General features: G+C 46.4%; 2 protein-coding genes, 1 long non-coding RNA gene and 1 pseudogene across 8 annotated transcripts; 1 reads left to right on the top strand and 3 right to left on the bottom strand.

The window, feature by feature from the left end:
• Positions 1 to 1,331: 1,331 nt before the first annotated feature.
• Positions 1,332 to 12,687, top strand: LOC136487760 (uncharacterized). 5 transcript variants are annotated; one of them, XR_010767348.1, is made up of 7 exons: positions 1,332 to 1,519; positions 2,082 to 2,752; positions 3,736 to 3,832; positions 4,507 to 4,870; positions 5,094 to 5,284; positions 7,543 to 7,723; positions 7,865 to 8,105. It is a non-coding gene; the product is annotated as an uncharacterized lncRNA (long non-coding RNA). The 5 variants fall into 5 exon arrangements; XR_010767349.1 differs by having other exon boundaries at positions 1,332 to 2,752; positions 4,507 to 4,633; positions 4,731 to 4,870; XR_010767350.1 differs by lacking the exon at positions 7,865 to 8,105 and adding an exon at positions 12,561 to 12,687 and having other exon boundaries at positions 1,332 to 2,752.
• On the bottom strand, positions 4,852 to 6,610 carry LOC136487759 (B3 domain-containing protein Os11g0156000-like). 2 transcript variants are annotated; one of them, XM_066484863.1, is made up of 3 exons: positions 5,340 to 6,610; positions 5,076 to 5,253; positions 4,852 to 4,990 (listed from the first exon to the last, which is right to left on the bottom strand). In XM_066484863.1, exons 1-3 carry the CDS (start codon positions 5,956 to 5,958, stop codon positions 4,978 to 4,980), a joined length of 810 nt encoding a protein of 269 aa, XP_066340960.1. In that variant the 5' UTR covers positions 5,959 to 6,610; the 3' UTR covers positions 4,852 to 4,977. The 2 variants fall into 2 exon arrangements, with proteins under 2 accessions (XP_066340960.1, XP_066340958.1); XM_066484861.1 differs by having other exon boundaries at positions 4,867 to 5,253.
• Positions 12,688 to 19,009: 6,322 nt separating the features above from the next.
• LOC136488088 (uncharacterized) lies at positions 19,010 to 20,976 on the bottom strand (annotated as a pseudogene).
• A 107-nt stretch (positions 20,977 to 21,083) lies between these two features.
• On the bottom strand, positions 21,084 to 21,948 carry LOC136487758 (uncharacterized; the record flags this gene model as incomplete). The annotated part of the gene is made up of 2 exons (XM_066484860.1): positions 21,084 to 21,250; positions 21,492 to 21,948. Coding segments are annotated over 2 exons (480 nt in total), but the record flags the coding sequence as incomplete, so codon positions are not given.
• Positions 21,949 to 22,326: the final 378 nt, after the last annotated feature.

The following is a 22,326-nucleotide window of genomic DNA, read 5'->3' as shown; positions in this document are numbered from 1 at the left end:
CATGTGTTTTCCTTTACAAGAAAACAACCACACAAGATCCAGGCTCCTGGAGAGGGGAGTCAGCTTTTCGGTTCTTTTTTTTTTTTTTTTTTTTTTTGAGAGAGGAAGTCAGCTATTCTGCTCGTGGGACATTGATTGAGATCGCTTGGGCCAAAGTAGCAATTCGTGTCCCAAAATCCAACAACTAAGTGAGGCCTAATAAAAGGCCTATATATAACTACCGGGCCTTTGATTTTCCCAAGAGAGATGGGTATTTTCCAACCTTTCCACATGATGATAACCTGGGCTGGCCATACCTTTGTTGGGCTTCCAGGTCCAAACTCCAAACGCCTAACGCTAGCACCCCAAGGCCCAAGCTAGCCCGGCCCGCCATTTCCATCCACTCGCCGTTCTCCCACACACCCACTGGCCGGCCGCGCGGCGGATCGCCGCCCCTCGCATCCTCGTCGCGCCGCCGCACCGCGGCCTGCTCGTGTTCGACGCGATGCCCCCGCCGGGACCGGGAGAGGTACTAGCCATTCCCCCGCCCCAGGCGCTCTAGATTGCAGGTGCCGTCCAGTGTGTTCTCGCGTCCCGTTTGTGCTGCCGCGGTTTCTGCATCCCCTGACCCCCCCGGTGATTTCGAGGAAACATGAGCGTTTTCGAATTTCGACGGAGGGTTCTTCACGGTGGACCTGTGTCGTGCTGCCCCATGCGCGCCACGGGAACGCCTTGCGATGAGCTCCTTCTGCTGGCTGTCTGCTCTGAATTGGTTCACAAGATTAACTGCAGATGTGATTTGCCGGATGTAGATGACGACTTCCTAAATGAATAGCCACTTTAACACCACATTTCAAATTTTACTTTTGGTTTAGTCTGCTTGTCTTCTAAGTTCTGATATAAATACAGGAACCTCATGACCTGCAGAGACTCCATCCACGCATTCCTTCATGAAGATGGCAGCTCAGGTTACTGGACACCTAGTCATCGTCGTCGTCGTCAGAACTCAATAGGTTTTCTACGTTTTAAGGATGGATCGTGGTCATGTGGGGACTTCTGCTGATTGAGAAGGACTGAACGAGAAGGAGCAATCACCTTCCCGTGGTACTGCCTGTCATCATGTGCCAAATTATTGCCACGTGAGTAGTGACACTGCTGCTCCAAAGATCTATGTCAGGGCTTACATTGACAGGTTCCTCATCCAGGTCAACAATGTCGTGCTACCGACCCCATCTAGCGTAATATCAGCACTATCATCTTGAACTGTGTGTAGCAGTTGGAAGCACAGGTGTGGGGGCCAGGCCTTGCTCATCTGAAGTTCTGAACGGATCTCCATCTTGTACATCAGTTCTGTTATTATCGTAACGCTGTATGTATGTTCTTAGCTATGCAAATTTTGCTATTGTAGAAGTTCATGTGGAAGTTGGATCTCTTTTCTGCTTTGCTTTCGTTTGCATGAGCACTGCACTCGCTGGATACTGTTACTGTATTGCAGTACATGACGAGCTCTGGAAATTTCGTTAGGTTCTCCTTTGCTCAGGTGCTCTTCCTTTTATGCCCTTCACAATTTGTTATCTTTAGTAGTTACTTAAATTCTGTGTTGCAGTTAACTTCATTTTTATTGTAAAAGTATTAGCGTTGAACATACCCATCTAGGTTTTATAATTTATATCCATATTGCTTTTTGCTTGATTATTTAATTAATCATTCTGGCTTGAGGAATTGGTATCCAAGTGTCCCTGAGGCTCTTAAGATCTTGACATTTATTTCATTGCAACTTTAGTTTTGCAGCAGTAATTGTTTACTGTCTGCCCTAGCACCGGCATGGCAATGAGCAAGAATATTCTAGAAATGATAAATAACAAACACTTTTGGTCCACTTTTAATTATCTAATGACATGCAGTTGTTTCCATTTTGGAAGCACATGTTTTTTCATTTTTGCTTTTTTTTTAATTTTTTGAAAATGAATTGTGCTATTCATACTATGTCTTTTCCTCTTTAAAAATATTTCTGTACTTTCATTGCTCATAAATAAACATTACTGTGATTTCCCTACTATTATGTTGTTTCTGTTGTGATCACTGATTAGTCTCCTTTGAAGGTCTTGAGGCATTCATTATCATTGACTCAAACATCTGTTCCCACACATTGTAGTACAGAAAGATTCGGATGATATGAGGAAACACAATCCACTCTGTTTATTTATTTTTTCATTTGTTGTCATTTAACAACTTATTAATAGCTATGGGTGATTTCTGCACCATAGTGCGTTGGATCATATGCCATGTCCTTACAGAGTCCATTGGTTTACTATCTGTCCGTGCGACACCTGGTTCTCAAGGAAAGTACTGGGTTTATGCAGAAAAGCTGGCTCAAGAACCACTAGCAAGGATTTTAAAATTGACAAACATTGCATTTAAAAGGCCAGTTATCTGGCTTGCTTGTTCATAACCTTGAGGAGGCAGTGGCTTCTTGGAAAGCAAGGAAATCAAGTGGTTGATTGCCTGATGGATGTATCATGGGCATTTTGTTGGTCCCGTCTGAGTTGGCCCCCTGTGCCAGTTTGTGGGTCGGGCCTCTGCTATGCATTTTCCCAGGGGGACCATCTCTTATATCTGCTGCATCCTCATCTTGGTGGCTTTCAATCTTGTGATGGTTACTTCTAGTGCCCCACCATCATGGCGTTGTCATATGTATTCTTTCTTTGGTAGCCCCAAGTTTTGCATCCATGCAGCGAGTCTGCAATGAAACTGCTAGGTTGAGCATCAAAAGGTAAAGGTTGAAGATTTCTATGCATATTTTACATGGATGACGTGATTAAACTGTACTTTGTAGTCGGGACCCTTTGATATTTTTCTTCTCCTCGGTATGTGTTAAGTAGGGTGGGTCTACTTTATCATTATGGCAGTCACATGACCCATTTGCGCTGATGTTAAGATAAAAAATTTGGTGTTCAAAAGTCTTAATCATGTAACCCTCAGATAAGGCTCATCTTTTGCCACTAAGAACCCCGGCACATGGCTTGTGCTCTAGACTTCTTAGTAAGCAGACAGGAAATCTTGTTATTGATACGGTAGTTATCCTACTTGTTTAATCATCATTACCGCAGTTGCCACAAAACCCATTCAGATGAATCTGAAACCTGCGCAGTCATCGTTCCATTAATCAATCTAATGCTCTGGGACCATGTTTAACGGTTCTATCTCTGTTCTGTATCTACATATAGCAAATACATACCTAGCTCTCCGGATACTTACAGTATCCCGTGGTCTTTAGGCTAAGAACTAACAAGTGCATGCTACTGAGTTACATGAAATACTTGTTAGTTAAGTATATTATAGACTCTTTGTGCATGTATTTGTCTTTATCTTTGACGTGTTTCACAAATTGATGCTACAGTAATCCTGTTGGCTTACCCTCGGGCCTCGGTTAAGAGCCAATGTTTAGTTAGTTGATACTCCTCTAGGTGTCTACTTCATTTTATTGACTGGTTGTCTAAGTAATAAACTGTTGTTAGCCCCGTACGAGCTATTTTTTGCCCCTTCTTTACATAAGCAACAAAAGTAGGAGACAGTCCTCTGTTTTTCTTTTGATACATGCTGTAAGGAATCTTCATGCTTATTGGAGTTTTGTGGCCTTTTGTGTCGAACCTTGCCCCTTAGACCATCAACTTAGCCAGCCTTTTCTTAGTATCCTACTAGGGCAATTGATCCCACTTGCACACTTAAACTTTTGTTGCACCTTTCCTTACCCAGGGAACAAAAAGGTGGAGACTAGCTTTAAAAGATTAGGACATGAAAATCCCCAGGTGTCGGCATCGCTTATGCCCTCATCATTTCTTTAAAGTTGAAGGTTTGTGATTTTTCTTTGTAAATTACCACTGTGTCTGTATCCTTATATGCCATTATTTTAAGGTGATTTTCTTTTCTTCCTTTGATTATGCTCCTCTCATGGTTCCCTTAGCCACCCGAAAATTTCTAAACACAACACTTTCATTCCATTTTTCGTGATAGTTCCATCCATCAGCCAAATAACCATTGACTGTTACTTTGTTGTTGGCCTATTTATTTTTCTACTAAGTGGGCAAACTACCCATAGATAACCTGTTACGTTCAAGAGGAAGCACACTTAAATGCATGGTTAAATAACTCTGAGTCTGATGACACCAACAATGAAAAATCTCCACTACCTTGGAATAATTGCAATTGGGTGATGAAACAATACATATTTGGGCAAAACTCTGAAACAGAAAATTTGTCATTTATCTCACACAAACGTCCTATCTGACGGCGATGGTGTGGAAGGTCATTGCTTACAAAATCTTGGGCATGTAAGGGAGACCGTCGCTATTGACAGCATAAAAGGATTAGCACTCAAAATATTGTTATAGAGGTGACTGATTTTCGCCTATAATCTTTCAAAACAGATTGCCACTTTTTTTAGGAGAAAAGGTGAAATACATTACTTTTGCACTATTGCGTACTTATCCCTTTATGTGAAAGCATTGCACCACTAATTGATTGCAGGATAGAACAGAAGAAGTAAGGAGACGGGGGAGGGAACAAAATCCCCATGGGGATATTGCATTGTTTCTTCAGGAGGCAGGCACATCAACTTCACAGTTTGTTCTCTATGGGACCCACATAGACATAGGTACAGATGACACATACATACACATCTCTGTCTGTCTCCTTCGATCTCCTTCACAACTTGATGTTTCCTGAAACCTCCCACGCATGCCTGCTGCCAGATCCCGTACAGTAAGTAGGGTTTCTGGAAGCCATGGAAAAAAAATAAAAACGGAACAGCAAAAGGCAGCATTCTGGGGATGGAAGGAAGATTGCCCGGGAAACAAGGGATCTCTCCACTTCCTTCCTTTTCCTTGCACAGGTCAATTCAAACCTGTCACTTTGTGCAAGTAGTACTAGGCTGCTGCTAGCAACTACTTTGGTTGTTTGGATTCTCCAAGCATAGTCTTAAATCTCCTCATCATGTTGTTATGGACTACCCCTGACATATTAAAGTTCCAAAACTCGTTAGCTAGAGGAACATTTATATATGACGCGTCAAATTCTGATGGATTTTCAGTGCTAACCAGTTATTGGAAGTGTAGGGGCTTTGGTGCATGTAGCCGTACATTGCCGTTGGTGTCTCTGGCTCCAACTCCGGTCCCGGACCGCAGTCAAGGTTCACGCCGAACAGCCGGAGCCGCCGCGACGACGGTGCTGAAGCTCCACTGCAACTCCTGTTGTCTCTGTCCGATTGAGATTCTCCTGCAATTGTTCAGCAGAAATGGTGTAAGAGGTATCAGAAGACTACGTTGCAGATCTTTCTTTACTTTTTGTTATCAGTCTTTTACCTGCATGTTGCATGTTGCTATGATCATGGTCCACCGAGTGACGGTAGGCATGGGAATTGGCCGGGCTGGTTGGGTATGAGCCTGATGTGCTGTAGCACATTGGGCTCCAAGGCTGCTGCTCTCCGCCAGTGCTCTGTGCAGGCGCCACTACGCGCACGGCAGGTGGTGGCGGTGCCGCAGCCACCGTTCCACTCTCACCGCGACGCCTGTAGCTGATGAATAGGCGGTCGCCCAAGCCAAAACCACGCATCCTCTCGAAGTGCACCACGTCGCCGGCGTCAAGTTGCTTCTCCTTGATGTACCGGCTCCAGCCCTTGGTGAGCACGTAGCTCTGGCTGCTCGTCCAGTACGAGTACCGGAACCGCCATGGCTTGCCAGCCTCGTCCTCGAAGGACAGGATAAGGCCTTTCTCACCGGAGTCGCCACTTAGAGGGAAGTACCTCTCGGCGTGTTGCTTGGGGATAACTAGCCTGTTGAGCTTGCCCACATCGCTCGGCGTCAGGGGCTTCTCGAACAGGTGCTCCTTCTCAAAGTGGTGGTGGTAGTGTAGGTTTGTGTACATGGCCACACCCCAGGGCCAGGCCTGGGGGTGCTCTTGGGAGAGATGATTCATGGCCATTCTTCTGCTGGAGGAAAGAAAGAGTTAGTGGAGCGAAGAAGTGTGTGTTAGGTTCCTGTCTGCAGCGAAAGCTTGCCGATGGGGAGGAGTAGCAGTGATGGTGTGTCGCGTAGAGAACCATGCAGGTGTCTTGGTCAGGCATTTATAGCCTCCCAAGCAGGACTTTGGGAGCGTCTATGAGATGTAGTATTAATATTTCCCTGGTACATAACATGAGGTCTTGATGCATTTGATCTAGCTTGAAGGAGGGCAGGAGTTTTTAATCTGGGCTAGACAGGAGGAATCAAAGTGACGGGCTTCAGAGGTGCTGAGATTAGAATATGTAGTCTGAGCGTAGCTGATGAGGGACGATCAGGTGGTGGTACTTCAAAGTTGGTGCCTGGCCATTGTGGCCTAACCACAGCCATCCAGGGAGGTGGAGAGGAGTAGGCCTTACCATTGTTTTCCATGTGCTCTGGTGGTTGGAGCCTACGTGAGACCACTGTCATTAGCTCCCCATTTTTATCTGCAGGAGTGTAGGTTTTTCAGTTCGATCTGTCTCTAGGACGGTGAAAGAAAGTCCTGGTTGTATTAGGAGCTGAAGCTTGTAGAGTGTGGACTGCGGAGGCATGCATGAGGTACCCTAGGCTAGATTAGGTGAAAATATGCATCGATAGATTGGCAGCAGTTTCATACCTGTGGTCCGCATGGAATAGCTGGTGGGCAATTACTTGTTAAGGGTACTGATCTCGCAGGACGTGACACTTGAGGCGTATGGACCGTGTGCTCTAACTATCACGCACTATTCTGTAATAGTACCTGCCATTTTCTGATCTCAGATTCAATACACTCAAGGGTTTTGTCAGGCCTGTCTCATTGAATAGGTGGCTGACCACCTAATAGGGCAGCAAGACTTCCATGTAACAAGCTGGTTCTGGTTGGATTCTTACACAATTGATGGAATTGGCTGTAAGATATTATTTTGTCATCCTTGTAGGAGAACCTGCCTGCCTCTGTTGAGGACGCTAGGGGGTACCAATTGCAAAGAGAGAATACTCTATTTCTCTCTGTTATTAGCTAACCTTTTGTAAGGACCGGTGCTCTTCTCAACATGGCATTGGGCATTTGGGGAGCACCTCTTGTTGTTGGAGGATTGGGATGCAGAACAGTTTATGATCTGTTTTCTTACATTTTTAATGACAGATCTGTATCAAGTGTTGTATAATATGAAGGACAAAATCAGCGATGTCGCTTTGCTTGGTACTTTGGAGACAAGTATTCCATCACATGGTTATGAGCAGAGTAGTACATGGTTGGATACATTGTATGCTGACTAATATATGCTCTTGTGATTTGTGAAGTATTATTCAGTTTGTCAACCTTTGGGAAACCAGAGGGGCCATTAGGGTCCCTCGTTCTGTTAGTAGGTACGGTCAAGAGACTACTGTGACCGAACAGATCTTCAAAGATGATCACTCCGTTCATTCTGTTACTTGGCTCTTTCTAACATTTATAATTAGATTATTAGGTTAGCTCCATATATTTGAAAATCACAGATATTTTTCTTCTTTTTTTCCTGACGTAGCCTATTTTTTTTGGATCCAGGACCAGAGAATTGGGGGTGATTATTATCTCACGTGGAGCCTTATCTGTCCTGCTTTCTGTTCCTGGGGCTTCAAGTTCCCAAGCGCCACAATACTCGAACATTGGAATGGGAAATAGGATAAAGATTGGACCTGGACAAGATCTGCCTTGTCCAATTTCCAAAAGCTTTTCAAGTCAGATGGTATGATTTTTGTCCCAAGCTCGTCCTTTCTCCATTGATGCATGTACACAACTCACAGTTCCTTCCTCCATTTGATGCAAATCCCCATATGCTATTCTTAACTTTGTTGTTTTCCGTGTTCATGAACTTTGGAATATGCAGCAAGTGAAGTTGCCATTCACTTGCTACATGTACAGATGCACTGCAAAAGACTAGTATACTCGATGGCATGGCAATGGCATAGGTAATCCTGATTAAACTATAATTAGTCTATATTTAGCATCTCTTGGAGTATGAAACGGTATATGATGAAACAATTGAGTTCAGTTTGGTTGGTGGAATCTCTTATACAAAAGCTTTCAAGGGCCATTGCAGCTCGATCGATGCAAATGATGAGCCCTTGTTTGCTAAAGTCGAATAGGCTTGTAGAGTCCCATGTGTTACATTTTCTAGTGGCCTCATGAGGATGGGATCATGAGAAGGAGACTTCATAAACATATGTCCCATTATAAAGGTTCTCATGACCAGTCAAACCTAACAGGAAGAAGACTGTGAAAAAAACTGAAAAATATATAGGTACAGAAATTTACACACCAAATCGATACTCTTGTATTAGTATTATTGGCATTGCACGTGTCACGTTGATCAAGAATGAAGATACTATATGGTTGAATGCGAATTTATTAAACATGTGTCAGGATGCACTACTAGATTGTAAACTACACGGGAACACATTTTGCAGCACCGGAACAGTGCATGCACTGGGCTATGAATTTTGACCAGAGTGCGTGATATTTAAAAGATGACCATGCGAGTACCAGTAGGGAACCACGCAGCAGGGTCCTTTTGCTAACTCAATCATGCAGCTCACCTGCCCCTCCCCAAGACCAAGAGCTTTTGATAATGTAGGTTTGGTTTCTCCATGCACATGAATGATTTGGTATCTTGTGGAATTGAATACAAGATAACTCAAGATAAGGGGACACATGCTATTGCCCCTGGTTTTGTTTATTGTTGTGGTCTCGGTTCCCCTTTTTTCTTACGGCCATGCCTGCTTGGCCAGAGTTCATGCATGCATATGCATTGGGCTGAACAAAACCAAACCTTGAGCGCCATGTTACTCTCCCCCTGTTCATTCTCCCAAATGCGGCCCTGGAAATGCGCAATCAAGCCTTACCCATTTGGACTTCTGATGGCTTTCTTTTTTTCCTTTTTTAGACCAGGCTGAGTTAAACTATTTACACTTAGAAGATACTCTCTCCATTCCAAAATTTTGAGTCGTTTTGGTTTTCTTAAGATACATCTAGATAGTGTATATTATATATCAAAAGCTATGCACTTAGAAAAAGTCAGAACGACTTACAAGATGGAACTTGGAATGGGGGAGTACAAGATCTGCCATTGAAAAATGCTCACATAACCTTTTAGCATTGATCATACTATTACAAAGCATCATGCCTAAATGACATGTCGTACTTACTTTTAAAACTCTGCGCCTGCTAGGATGGATGCATGCATCAGTGTAAGCTGCACGAGCGTGAGAAAAAAAGCGTTTATATACGCCGATCCTCTGTGGTTGCTGCATGGCATTGGCACCAATAATGGCGGGCATCATGTGGCTATCATGGCAAATGCTCACTCACATCACATGCCCTGAAAACCTCTGAACCGCAACAGTGAACCCCGCTCGCTGATGGTGCTCTCTCTCTCTCTTGCTGTTGCAGTAGGAGTATCTTGCTGATAAGTCATGGCGGAAAGTATTGTTGACTGATTTGTTGTGAGAAAAAAATAATATTCGTTGACTAAAAAAGTACGGTTTATAAGCGAAAAGCGCGTGAGTGAAGAAGCCAAGCCGCCGATTTCACATTTTCCCCCTTGCATTGCATAATTGCCTGCGATCCGTTGCTGCTTGCCTTTTGTAAGGAGGCAAGCAGCATCCAGGAGCACGCACATCTTGCAAGATTTTTTCGTTCTTTGGTGCGTAGCCTACGTGGTGGCAGGGACCATTCCTCCAACTGATGTCATTTCATTTCTCACTTCCACTTGTGCTGCTGAAGGCGACGCGAGGCTGCATAAAACTTTTTCCTTTTGGTACAACCACGTTGTTGCGTTGGAGACTGCAAAGTGCGTGTGTACACAGTGACTTGTTCTGTGATCTCCGGAGGTAGGCCGTAGGCGGCTAGCCTAGTACTCGTATCTTTGTGTGCAGTGCAGGGCAAAGCAGACGATTTGGGCCTGCCGCCTGCGCGCGCTTTTTCTCGCACACTGAAGACCGAAGAGCCGATGGCCTCGCTGACGTGACGGAGAAGAGAAGGGCGATGGTGGTCATGGACGGATGGGTAGAGGAGTGACTCAGGGACTGGTATGTTTCGCACTTGGCAGGCGCCTTTTTTCTCGCCGTGGCAGTGCCTGCACCTGCACCTGCATGCAGGCCGTGGTGCGGTGCCGGCCCCGTCTCATTCTTTTCGCTTCGTGTGTCAGCGAGCACTGCATTGGAGAGGGGGCCAAGGCGAAGGCCTCGGTGGTAGTGGTGGTGCATCTAGGGCCATGTTTAGGCCTTGTTTAGATTACCCCAAAATTCCAAGTTTTTTCACTCTCTCTCCATCACATCAATTTTTAGCCACTTGCATGGAGCATTAAATGTAGGTAAAAAAAAAAACTAATTGCACAGTTTAGTTGGAAATCACGAGATGAATCTTTTGAACTTAGTTGGTCCACGATTGGACAATATTTACCAAATAAGACGAAAGTGCTACTATTCATCGGGTTGAAATTTTTCTCAATCTAAACAAGGCCTTAGTTCCCACCAAATCCAAACTTTGGCACTATGCAAAAAGAAGATTCCCTGTCACATCAAATTTGCGGTACATGCATGGAGTACTAAATGTTGACGAAATCAAAAACTAATTACACAGTTTGGTTGTACTTTGCGAGACGAACATTTTAAGCCTAATTAGTCAACAATTGGACAATTATTAACAAATACAAACAAACGCTACAGTAATCTACAGTGCCACGAAATTTTGGCGGCGCCGATTTGGGGCCTAACTAAACATGGCCTAGGGCCATGTTTAGTTGGCCACCGAACCGGCGCCGCCGAAATTGCTGCACTACTGTAGCTACAGTAGTGTTTTGTTTTTATTTGGTAATAATTGTTTAATCGTTGACTAATTAGGCTCAAAACGTTCGTCTCGTAAAGTACAACCAAACTGTGCAATTAGTTTTTGATTTCGTCAACATATAGTACTCCATGCATGTACCGCAAGTTTGATGTGACGGAGAATCTTCTTTTTACATAGTGCCAAATTCTGAAATTTGGGGCAACTAAACATGGCCTGAAGGCAGACGCAGAGCCAGAGGAGGCGGGGACAGAGCGGACGCAGGCGGTTGTGGCGAGGCGTGAGCGTGTGCACAGTGCCCGAATCTGTACATGTGTGTGCATGACACTGTGGACTGTGGTGGCTCATGGGATGGATCATGGATGGTGGGCAGTGGTGTCATCCTCCATCGCCATGTATGGGCTCATGGCTGGCTGCTGTGCTGAGTAAAGATGGCAACGGGGAATTCCCCGTCGGAGGTTGCCTCCCCATCCCCGTCCCCGCGGGGAGAAAAAATCCCCGTCCCCGTCCCCGCCAAAGCTCGCGGGGATGATTTCTCCCCCATCCCCGCCCCCGCGAGGGGAAAAATCTCCGTCGGGGATCCCCGTCCCCGCATTTGTTCATCACCATTCAGGTTAATTCATCATCATTCACATGAGTTCATCGACACAATATTAGAGTACATCACGAATCACAATCCAAAAATAGCTAAATAGCAAGAAGTAGGATATTAATCATCACAAAGGTGTAGAACTAGGGTTATTGCTGTTATATATACTCAGAAGACATTGGGCCTTCGTGGGCTGGTTGGGCCATCAGGAAAGAGAGCAAAGCCTGTATATAAATGGGGCGGGGATGCGGGTATCGGGGACGGGGAATGCTCCCCCAGACCCGTCCCCGCCAAACCCGACGGGGGACGTTTTCTCCCCGTTTAGATCCCCGTGGGGGCATATTTGACTCCATCCCCGTCCCCTAATAGGGGAATTCCCCGCGGGGAATCGGGGATCGGGTCCCCGTTGCCATCTTTAGTGCTGAGAAGAAAAGCGGTGCTCTGCTCCTGCTCCCACAGGGCTTTTCATTTCAGCAAGCTAAAGGGTTGGTTGCTTGGTTGGGTGTGAGTATGGGTGTGGGAGTATAAACACTGGTTGGATTTTATTCTTGGTGCCTTGTTGCCCATATTCATGTGGATTTGTTGGACCATTTTGTCTAGCTTGAATCTCCAGCTAGTGCTTGTATTCTTTGCTAGCCCTTGTGTTACCTTACTAGGTGAGAAGTCAGATGTGAACTTAGGGCGCGTCTGGTTATATCGCTGGGAACTGTTTAACCTTGCCAAGCAAGGGTACCGAAAGCCTGGGCGTTTGGTTCTTTGCCCTGATCACCTTGGAGTCCGTGCAAGCGAATTTTGGCTTGCTTGTGAGAGAATGAAATCGGCTCGCTGGCCTAGGCAAGGTTCTTGTGTTCCGTGTAACCAGCTGAGGCGAGATGTGGCAAACAATTAAATGTGCCCTTTGTGGGGTCTGCTTGGGCGGTGTTTAGTTGGGCAAAGTTTGCGCAGCCAAACTTTGCATAGTGAAGATTCTCTACTATAGCATTTCGTTTGTATTTATGAATTATTGTCCAAACATTGACTAATTAGGCTCAAAAGATTCGTCTCGCAAAATTAAAGCAAACTGTGCAATTAGTTTTTGATTTCGTCTACATTTAGTACTCCATGCATGTACCGTAAGTTTGATGTGATGGGGAATCTTCTTTTTGCATAGTGCACTTTCAGGAGTTTGGAGGCCTTGGTTCGAGGAACGTCTTGCCCCTTGCCTGGCAGACAGGCGAGCGAATTTGATTTCCCACAGGAGAGGTGAATCTTGCTAGGCGCAGTCCCCGATACACTCAGGCAAGGAAACCAAACATGTGTTGAAGCTAGCCATCCTCGCTCGGCAAGGTATAACAGTGTCAGTCAAACAAACTAAGCAGCCCCTTATGTTTGGTTCTTGAGTCAATTTATACACTACCAAAATGGTGGAGTTCTCCTAGTGTTTTAAGTAGTACTCCATAAGTCTTAACGTGTTTTTTTTTCAAGAAATTCGGTCAAAGTTTAAAAAAGTTTGACTTCAGACAACTCTAGGAATCTATTTATTCAGGGACAGAGGGAGTAATAAAAACATTATATCAGTCCTAGTACATGGGAATCCTTCCTAGGAGGCATTTAGTAGGGAAAAGCTAATACTAAATGTTGAATGCTAAACACTAGGAGAACCCCACATCACTAAAAGAAGCTACATATTTTAGTTGTGATACCTCGTAGTTTGTGTGGGTAAGGTTTTGCCTTGCTAGGGTGGGCGAGCCAGCAGGCAAGGCTTGCTCGGCCAGGCTTGTTGGAAACCAAGCAGCTCTAACCATGCTCATGATGTGGATGTGGTCCAGTGCATTGCATTGCATTGCAGAGAACACTTGGTGCAGAGGCGGGCATGCATGAGCAGAGGAGCGAGGAGAGCTCAAGTAAGAGGACGGAGGTCTCTACCATTTACCACCATCAATGGACGAGGCATGGATCTATGGACGATCGAGTGCTCAAGTAAAGAGCAGGGGGAAACATGCAATGATCGATCGCGCACACGCTCTTCCGGACAGGGAGGAGTACAGTCAGCGTGCAAGAGCTACTCCTAGGTCGTCCTAGCCAGCTAGTAGTACTCAAGATGTGATGAGCAAGGCTGGCGTCAGGGGAGGGGGGTAGCGTGCGGCAGGTGCCTTTGCCTGTGACACGCACGCACGCTCTGCGCGCCATTATCAGCTAGCATCCGGACACGTACAGCCGTACGGGTACAGGAGCTGCACTGCACCTGCATCTACATGCATGGCTGGTCCATGCATTTGTACGTGTACGTATATATATAGGTCGGTCCCTTCCCTTCCCGGCCTCCTGGCCGGCTCGCCCACTCGGCTCCTGGTCCGCCGGCCTCCGGACCACGGAACGCGACGGGACCGCAACGTACGTACGCCTGGGCGATGGCGTACGTGGCTGGTGGCCGCTGCAGCTGCAGTTGCATGCCAATGCCATTGTTAGGCGCCGTTGCTCGTGGTCCGCCGGAGAATTAACGTGCCCACACCTGGCTCTCCCTCCTCCTGCATCGTCCTGTGCTGGTGATGCAGCAGCACCAGCACACGCCGTATATATCTCCGCTGTGTGCTGCCTCAGCTTGAGCGCAGTACAGCAGTAGCGCGCATGTGTGACGTACACTGGCCCCGGAGCGTGTGACAAAGAAAAGGAGCGAGAGAGTCTGGCGTCTGGCGGACGCGACTGTTGGTGGCCGGCTCGACTATTGCCCCTGCTCCTGGTCCTGGTGTGGCACATGCTCATGCATGCATGAATGATTTGGTTCTGGCGCCTCCAATGCAATCAGGTGACTGAGCCACGCACCAAAAAGTGAACACAACACAACCGCCTCCTGTGGCTGGTTAGCCATGCATGCCCAAAGGTTGGTACGGTGGGTGGCAACGCGGTGACAAGTGACGTCGGCCTCGTCGTTTCTCACGACTCTGTCCCCAACTCCGTCCTCCACATTACACAGACACACACAAACACGCCCATTCACATGCATCATGCATCGTCCGTGTATTATATATATAATATGTACCTTCCTCCATAAAAAAAACTGCACACATATTGTTTTCCAAATAGTGAAATAATCTTTAGTTTGATAAAATATGTAAAAAAATCCTAAGAGTAAAAATATACGAGTGGTCCTTAAACTTGTCTCATTGAGGTTCTGTTTGGTTGGGCTTTTGGTCGTAGCTTTTGTCTCAAAAAAACCAAAAAGCTCAACTAAAGAATCCAAAAGTCACAGCTGCTTTAGGTCAAAAGCTGCTTTTGCTCAGTACAAAATTAAAAGCAGCTCACTCCTGTTTTCAGCTGCTTTTAGGATAAATAATTACCCACGTCCCACTTGTTATGAAAGATACCGATTCATTTTTCCTTCTTTCCCGTCTCCGACCTTTTCCAGTCCGCGTCGTCCGTGAGATTCACCGGCGCTTCCCTCTCCCTCTCCGGCCGTTTGCGGCCACGACGGCTCGGCCCCGGTGGCGCGGCCATGGCGGCTCGCCCCCTGCAGCGCGGCCATGGGGGCTCGGCCCCGTCGGCGTGGCCATGGGGACGCGGTGGCGCGGCCCCGACGGCTTGGCCCCAAAGGCGCGGTCCTGGTGGCTCGCCCCGGTGGCTCGGCCCTGGCGGCCATGCTCCAGCCCCAACGGTGGCCTTGCCCCTGTCACTGACCACCAACAGCTCCAGATCTTGAGGAGAGCCACCAGCGGTGAGCACGGCCACCAGCGGCGAGCCCTAGACCGTCGAGCCCCTGCTCCTCACCTCCTTGCGAAAAGCGGCCGCGGCCCCTGCTCCTCACCTCCTCGCGCATCGCGGCCGCGGACATGAGACCCCTGCGGCGGCGCGGGCCCCTGCTTCGGAGCCCGGCGGCAGGCGCGGAACCTGTCACGGTGGCCGGTGGGCGAGCTTTACGGGGGAGCTGGTCCTCCACTACTAGCGCAGCGGACGAGAGCACGGCCATCCCGGCGTTGCTACCTCCGGCCGGAGGAAGAAGAAAATACAGTCTGTGTATGACACGTGGGGCCCGCTAGTAAGTGATGGAAGCTTTTCAAAAAGCCACAGCTGTTCAACTAAACGGGCTTTGAAGTATTTCACAGCAGCTTTTCCACATCAACTTTTCCATTTTTAGGCCATTAAATTTGTCACAACGTGTTATCTAGGCCTAAAAGAGCTCCAATTAACCCACATGTTGATCTCGAGCACTCCATCTACATGCTCTCCCTCTCTTCTAGCTTCATCTCCATGCTCTCAGCTCTGCCCCTCTTCTAGCTCTATCTCGATCTATTCTCTACGCTTTTCCAAACTAGTGTGGCATCATATCGGAGTCGTCAACTCGCCATTCCTAACCTATGCCTTCAACATTCACCCAGGCCATGCCGTCATCGGCAGAAGAGGTGTGTGAACGATTGCTTTGCCATTAAATTCCTTCCCTCATCAAGAATGATGTGTGGATCCAACTGCTATGTTACGTGGCGTCGTGATGCGGAGTCGATCGGGTCTATTTGGACAAGTTCGATGGCCTAAAACTACATTTCAAGAGTTTGCGAGCCTGGATGACACTCCGAGACAAAAGTTCGGGGGGCTGCCCATGTATTTTACTCAAATACGAATGTCAACATTATTTCATACAAATCTATTGAAATTTAAAATTGATAAAATACTTGAAAAATAAGATGTGCACTTTTTTAGGGAGTGAGTATATATATTTGCGGAGATAAAGAGGATGCATGGACAACTGGACATGATGGACGCATCACGCATGCGAGAATGCAATTGGGCGCATGAAAAGGGGCATTCAAACTGTTGTTCTGGTAGATCCAGCATCCATCCGGTGATGAGATGATATGATTGATCAATCCATACACATCCAGGGGTGCTTATTGTCCTGCCGCGTCAGCCACCCTCCCTCTTGCCGTGTGTCCTCGTGCTGTGCCTGCTCCGATCCCGTTCAGTCAGGTAGAAAAGTAGCCGCGCAAATTAAAAAAAAAAAGGCCCTCCATGACTCACCCTAGGGTGTGCAGTGTAAGTACAGTGCAGATAGGCTACTACTTCCTCCATTCTAAGTTTGCTTTTAGTTCGGCTTCTGCAAAGTGTTTCTGCTGTTAAAAAAAATCAAATTGATATAATCTAAAGCTATTTTTTAGAAGCAGTTACTCTCGTATAATACAATTTCTTCAACACTTTGGACTCTACTTTTGGCCTTACTTTTTTCCAAATAGGTGGAAATAGAGATATATTTTACACATTTTCAAGGTAGATAAAAGAAAGGAGATAGGTTACACGGTTGTTTCAACCAAACAGGTTATAACTTTTTTCTAACGAATAACAGGTTATAACTTTTTCACAACACATAGCTCACAATAGCTTTCCATAGTTCATAGCTTGATCACAATAGTTTTTTCGTAGCTCACAACTGGACCAAACATATCCTAAATTGTAAGTCGTTCTATTTTTTTTTCTAAATACATGGTTTTTACTATATACCTAAGCATAATGTAAGATCTAAATCCGTAGCAAAAGCTATGTAACTAAAAAAACAAAACAACTTATAATTTGGAACAGAGGGAGTAGTATTTTCTTAAATGCTAAAGGAACAATCATCTATGAGACAAATAGAATAAACAGCTAATTAAACAGAAAGGATAGATCATTCTGTAGTGTTTAAATATAGTATTTAAATAGGCTAAATGACCATTTAGATTAGCAGTGGAGCCTCATGCCCCTCTTGCCTGGTGGCCATCCTCGAGTCTGGACTTGTGACCCATGCTTGCCTAGTGGTGGCTATTCTAGAGTCTAGACTTGTGATCCATGTGTGGGTTTGGTTTTGTCGAGGGTTTGTTTGGATAGAAAGACTAAAATTAAGTCACATAAAGTTTAGTCCTAAGCCATCCAAACGTATGAACTAATTGAGTCTATACCTTAACTAATAATCAGTTCACTAGTTGGCAGAGAGGGCCTAATGTGGACTAAAAGGTGGCCGCCGTCGCCGCCTTTAGGCACCTTGGCTCCAGCTCCTATCCTACTCCGCTGCTGCCACCTCAGTTTGGAGTTTCAAAGATGAAGTGGAGGATTTTGTTGGACTTATCTAACATCCAATGCAAATAGAAAAGCAAGGTAATACTTGCATACATGGCCTTGCATAACTCTATTCGAGAAAGTGCAAAGGCCGATGCAGACTTTGACACGGTGTGATCTTAATGAAAACAACATGCCATTATCGGAGCCATCTACGTCTCGACGAAGTGGTGGAAATGATACCCATTTAGGAGACGATGATCAAGATATGAATGATTTTTTTCGTGACAATATAGCTAACACTTTGGTGCTAGGCGAGATTGATGAAAGAGTGGTAGTACTGGTTTTAACAAATAATAATATTTTTGAACGGATAATTATGTTTGTATAGATTTTGACTATATATTTTCTATTTTTATGCACTTTGACATTAATTTTTATTCATGCCACAGGAGGATGTGTTAGGCAGTGCTGCTTCTCTGTAGAAAGAGAACGCCGACGACCCTGCACGACCAAACAAACGGCGTATGAAAATGCGCCTACCTGCAAACACCAGGGGTCTTATTAAGAGTATATTTTTACTGCCTACTAGTCTAGCTATATATATGTATCTAAACAATATAGGATTACACTATATATATAGTCACTGTAGGTTCTAGTTCCTAACAATTAGTGAACTAATAATCAGTAGTGCTAGACGATCTAAATATGTCATAAGCCGCCTTTTTATCAACTGCTCACATATGCCGCGTGCCGCCACTTTGTGACTTTGCGTGTGAGATCCCACGTCATTTGGGGGCAAAAGAGATAATCATCTTTCCTCCAGATGTGGCGTCTGCATGCTTGCAAACAGAAGAGGCTATGGGCTGGGGTGTTGGTTCTTTAGTCGCTCTTAAAGTTCATGTCACATTAAATGTTTAGATACTAATAAAGAGCATTAAATATAGATTAATTACAAAACTAATTACATAAATGGAGACTAATTTATGAGACGATTTTTTAAGCATAATTAATCTGTCATTAGCACATGTTTACTGTAACACCACGCTGTCAAATCATGGACTAATTAGGTTTAAAAGATTCGTCTCGCAAATTAGTTGTAAGTTGTGTAATTAGTTTCGTAATTAGTCTATATTTAATACTCCATGTATGTGTATAAACATTCGATGTGACAGAAATTTTAGGAGCGCCTATAGAAAACAGGGCCTATATCTACTTCCTCCTCGATGCCTATGGATTAAGCAACGCTGTTTCTGAACCAATCTACCAAACATGGCCTCTAAGGCTATCTCCAACAACATCACCTAAAATACAAGACCCATTCATACTTTAGGTAGCGCTGCAGGCAAAAGGTTCGATACATATTCGGCATCTTCTCCAACAACAAGACCCAAAAGAGAATCATTTCTGCAAATGGGTTTCCAGGAGAGAGGATACCCATATTTGGGTTGTGTTTCTCAGGCAACCCAAAATAGGTCTCCCGTATAGGTACTCTGTTGGAGGCTGATTTTGGGTCTTTCACTACCTATTTTGGGCTTGGGTCTTCTTATTGGAGACAGTCTAAGTCTGTCTTAGACACCCAAACAACATGATACATTTTTTTATAGGGATAAAATGATACTTTGCATTGGAGAGATGTGTTATTTCTCTGCAAATCTATTTATGGCTCTGCTTGATCCGACATGACAGCAGTCTAATAAAAACCACCTAGCAAATTAAAACGAGATTATGCATGGGGACTAGCTAACCTGCCTAATCTACTAGTCTACGTGACAGTAATAATCAAAAGAACACAAGGAGCTGAGGAAAAAAAAGTAAAAATAAAAAGCTTCAGGTTGCAATGCCCTCGTCACTGTAGTATTGCTTGAGCCAGCGCGCTATGATCCTCGTCTCCTTCACCCGCATCTGCTTCAGCTACTCTGGGTCATCCTTGCTCGAGAATCTCAAATCCACGTGGTGTGCCCCTGCGTGCACATCATGTACACCATATGTTTTAAAACAAGTTTATCTTCGACAGACAAAACAGAAGTTTATCTTAGACAGACAAAATATATACATGCATGGTGGAATACATTACAAGTTAGACAAAAAGTTGACAATAAAATTTTTAATGATTTTATATATATGGTATGATGCTAATTAAATTGTTCACTGACCTTTGGGCTCCAATGACGCTGTCAGAGATGCTCTTCAGTACGCTGTGAATAGCCAAAAGGAAAAGAAAAATGTAAACACGTCTGGTTTTTTATGACAGTTTACTAAGCTTGACCGAGCCATATATATTTTCCTCTCCAAATTTTCTCTGAATTCATTTTTAAGTTGGAAAGAATTTGGCCCATTACCCTCCAGTGCTCCACGGATCCGGCAGCCCGTTGAAGAAGAGGATGTTGCTAGCAGATTTCTTTAGGACATTCGCAATATCCTGAAACAAAGAAAACCATTTTGTATATAAAAATTTGACAAAAAGAAAATAAATCCCAACAAGCCCGAAACCAGCCCAATCATCATGGATTGGGCCATTTCCAGCGACCAGAAATTGTGCCCAGCCCAACAGACGGCCCAGCCCAGTAGGAAACTGTGAATCCGCTGCGCCGCCACTTACGTATCCGCCGAACTCGGTCTCGATCCAGAACGGGCGGGGCGGCAGGCCGGTGTCTTTGCGGCAGTCGTCGACGACGTCGGTGAAGTTGAAGGGCGACGGCGGCAGCACGCTGCCGTCGCGGACGCCGTACGCCATCACCATCATCTCCGTGCACGCCTCCCAGTTCCACCCGTCGTAGGGGTCGTCGTCCTACCTCCTCCGCGTCGAAGCACGCCGCGCGCGCGCCGTGTGGTTGTAGTAGACGTTCATGGCGTCCCGGACCTGCTGGGACAGCAGAAGCAGGGTGGTGCTGCTGTTGCCATCTTCGTTGCCGGAGCTCGACGACGCCGCCGGCGTCTGGCGGTCGTCGATGGCGCGGCACATCGAGCGGACTGGGTACGCCGGCAGCGGCGTCAGGAACCCCGACGGCGTCGGGTAGTCCGTCATGGCCGCTTCGGCCACCGCGTTGTCCAGCAGAGACGGGATGTCCCACACGCTGCTTCCACTGCACGCATGGATGTGTGTATATGTGTGTGATCAGCAGACAGATCAATCGTAGAATGCCATCACTTCTGAATTCTGATCGGAATCCAGTGTTGTTTTGTATGAAATTCGTGCAGAAATCTTGCTTAGCTTTGAGCGTTCACTTGCACATGTTGAATGTACGTCTCAGCTATGCCTGGCCTTCCTTGGTTGCGAGCGCATCGTAGAGAACGTCCCACGACTTCCGAAGCACGTCGTAGCAGTTCTTGCTCTCGCTCTAATCACACACAATTATTAAAACAAGAAAATGAATCATCCATGCATGCAAAGTTCATATTTTTCCTGTATAAAATACGAACAAATCCTGAAGTGCGTACCTTGAAGTCGTCGGTGATGCGGTCGTAGAACGCGTAGGGATCGACGATGGCACGATGCCATAGAAGCTGAGGATGGGCGCGGACGACGCGACAGCGCCCATGACGTTGTGCGGGTACTTGAGGCGCATCCACGCAGCGAGCATGCAGCCGTAGGATCCGCCGTAGACGAGGACGGGGGCCGCCGGCGCGCTGAGGTTGGCCTTGAGGCTGAGCACGAACGAGGCGTAGTCGGCGAGCGCCTGCGTGACGGTGAGGTAGCCCTTGGTGGCGGCGTCCCGGAATGCGGCCTCCCTGGTGCCCCCGAACGGCAGCGACTCGCCGTCAAGGTTTTTTTTATCGGTCCTTTCTATCCACAGGGTCCGATAAAATTTGACATCGGCTAAATTTTTCTCTTCTTTCCTGCTTCCACACAGACAACCCAAATTCAGCCGTGCGACAATCCCACACTATAATGTTTTATTCTTGTTTTTATCTATGAACAAGTGATGTTTAATAACTTAGGAATAGTTTCAAGTCAAATTCCATGGATTTTTTTCAAAACAATTTGATTTTTTTTTAAAATTTGGTCCGATATTTCCGATATATCTTGCTTATCCTATTTATCCATGACCTCCGATAAATTTTTATTTCCGATAATAAAAACCTTGCTCGCCGTAGTAGCGGTGCTCCACGAAGACGAGGATGGCGCGGAACCGCGGCGCCGCCTCCCACATGAACCCGGTGTTGTTGGTGAACAGGTCGATGTCGGCCTCGTTGCCGGCGTGCAGGAAGATGGGCGCCGCCGGCCCGCCCCAGAACGTGTCGTTGATCAGGTACCGCTGCTGGAACGTCGCGTAGCTCGCCGGCAGGGAGTTGAAGTGGTCCAGCGGCTGCGTGTACCGCCTCGTCTCGTACTGCTCCGTCGGCGGCACGGACACGCCGCCGTCGGAGGCGTCACCCGCCGCCGTCACGTGATGGCGGTGGCGGCGCGCCGACGATGAGGCGTAGTGCCTCGCCAGCGTCGGCGGACGCCGGACGCCGGACGCCGCCTGCTCTAGCGGCTGCTGCTGCTTGGCACGAGAAGAGGAGAAGAATGACGGCGGCGATGATTCTCTCCATGTTGATTAATTGACTGACTGACGGTGAATGAGACTACGAGAGAACGTATTGATCTGTCAAGAGGATATATAGCGACCGTCGTTCTAACTAACTGCCAATGTGATCCTCAGGTTGTGCCTAAAGAATAGGTAAAAAAAGTCCCCTGGATCGCGTCTATAGAGTCTATCCGCTACATACGCGGCTCGTATGCTGAGCGAGGCACGCTACACGCTCGGCTCATCCGCCGGCGCCGATGCTTGCGCATCTTTCATCCCTCCGTGCCTTCCCCTTCACGCGCCGACCTCGTGTGGCGCAGCTTATGGCCGTCGACTCGTCGTCCATGGCAGTCGTCTCCTCCGCCGAGTTCCTTTGCCGCCCCCTCTGTTTCAATCAGAGTATCA

The sequence above is a fragment of the Miscanthus floridulus genome, chromosome 10 (assembly GCF_019320115.1).
Source record: "Miscanthus floridulus cultivar M001 chromosome 10, ASM1932011v1, whole genome shotgun sequence".
NCBI lineage: Eukaryota > Viridiplantae > Streptophyta > Magnoliopsida > Poales > Poaceae > Miscanthus > Miscanthus floridulus.
This window is presented reverse-complemented; position numbering and strand designations above follow the sequence as displayed.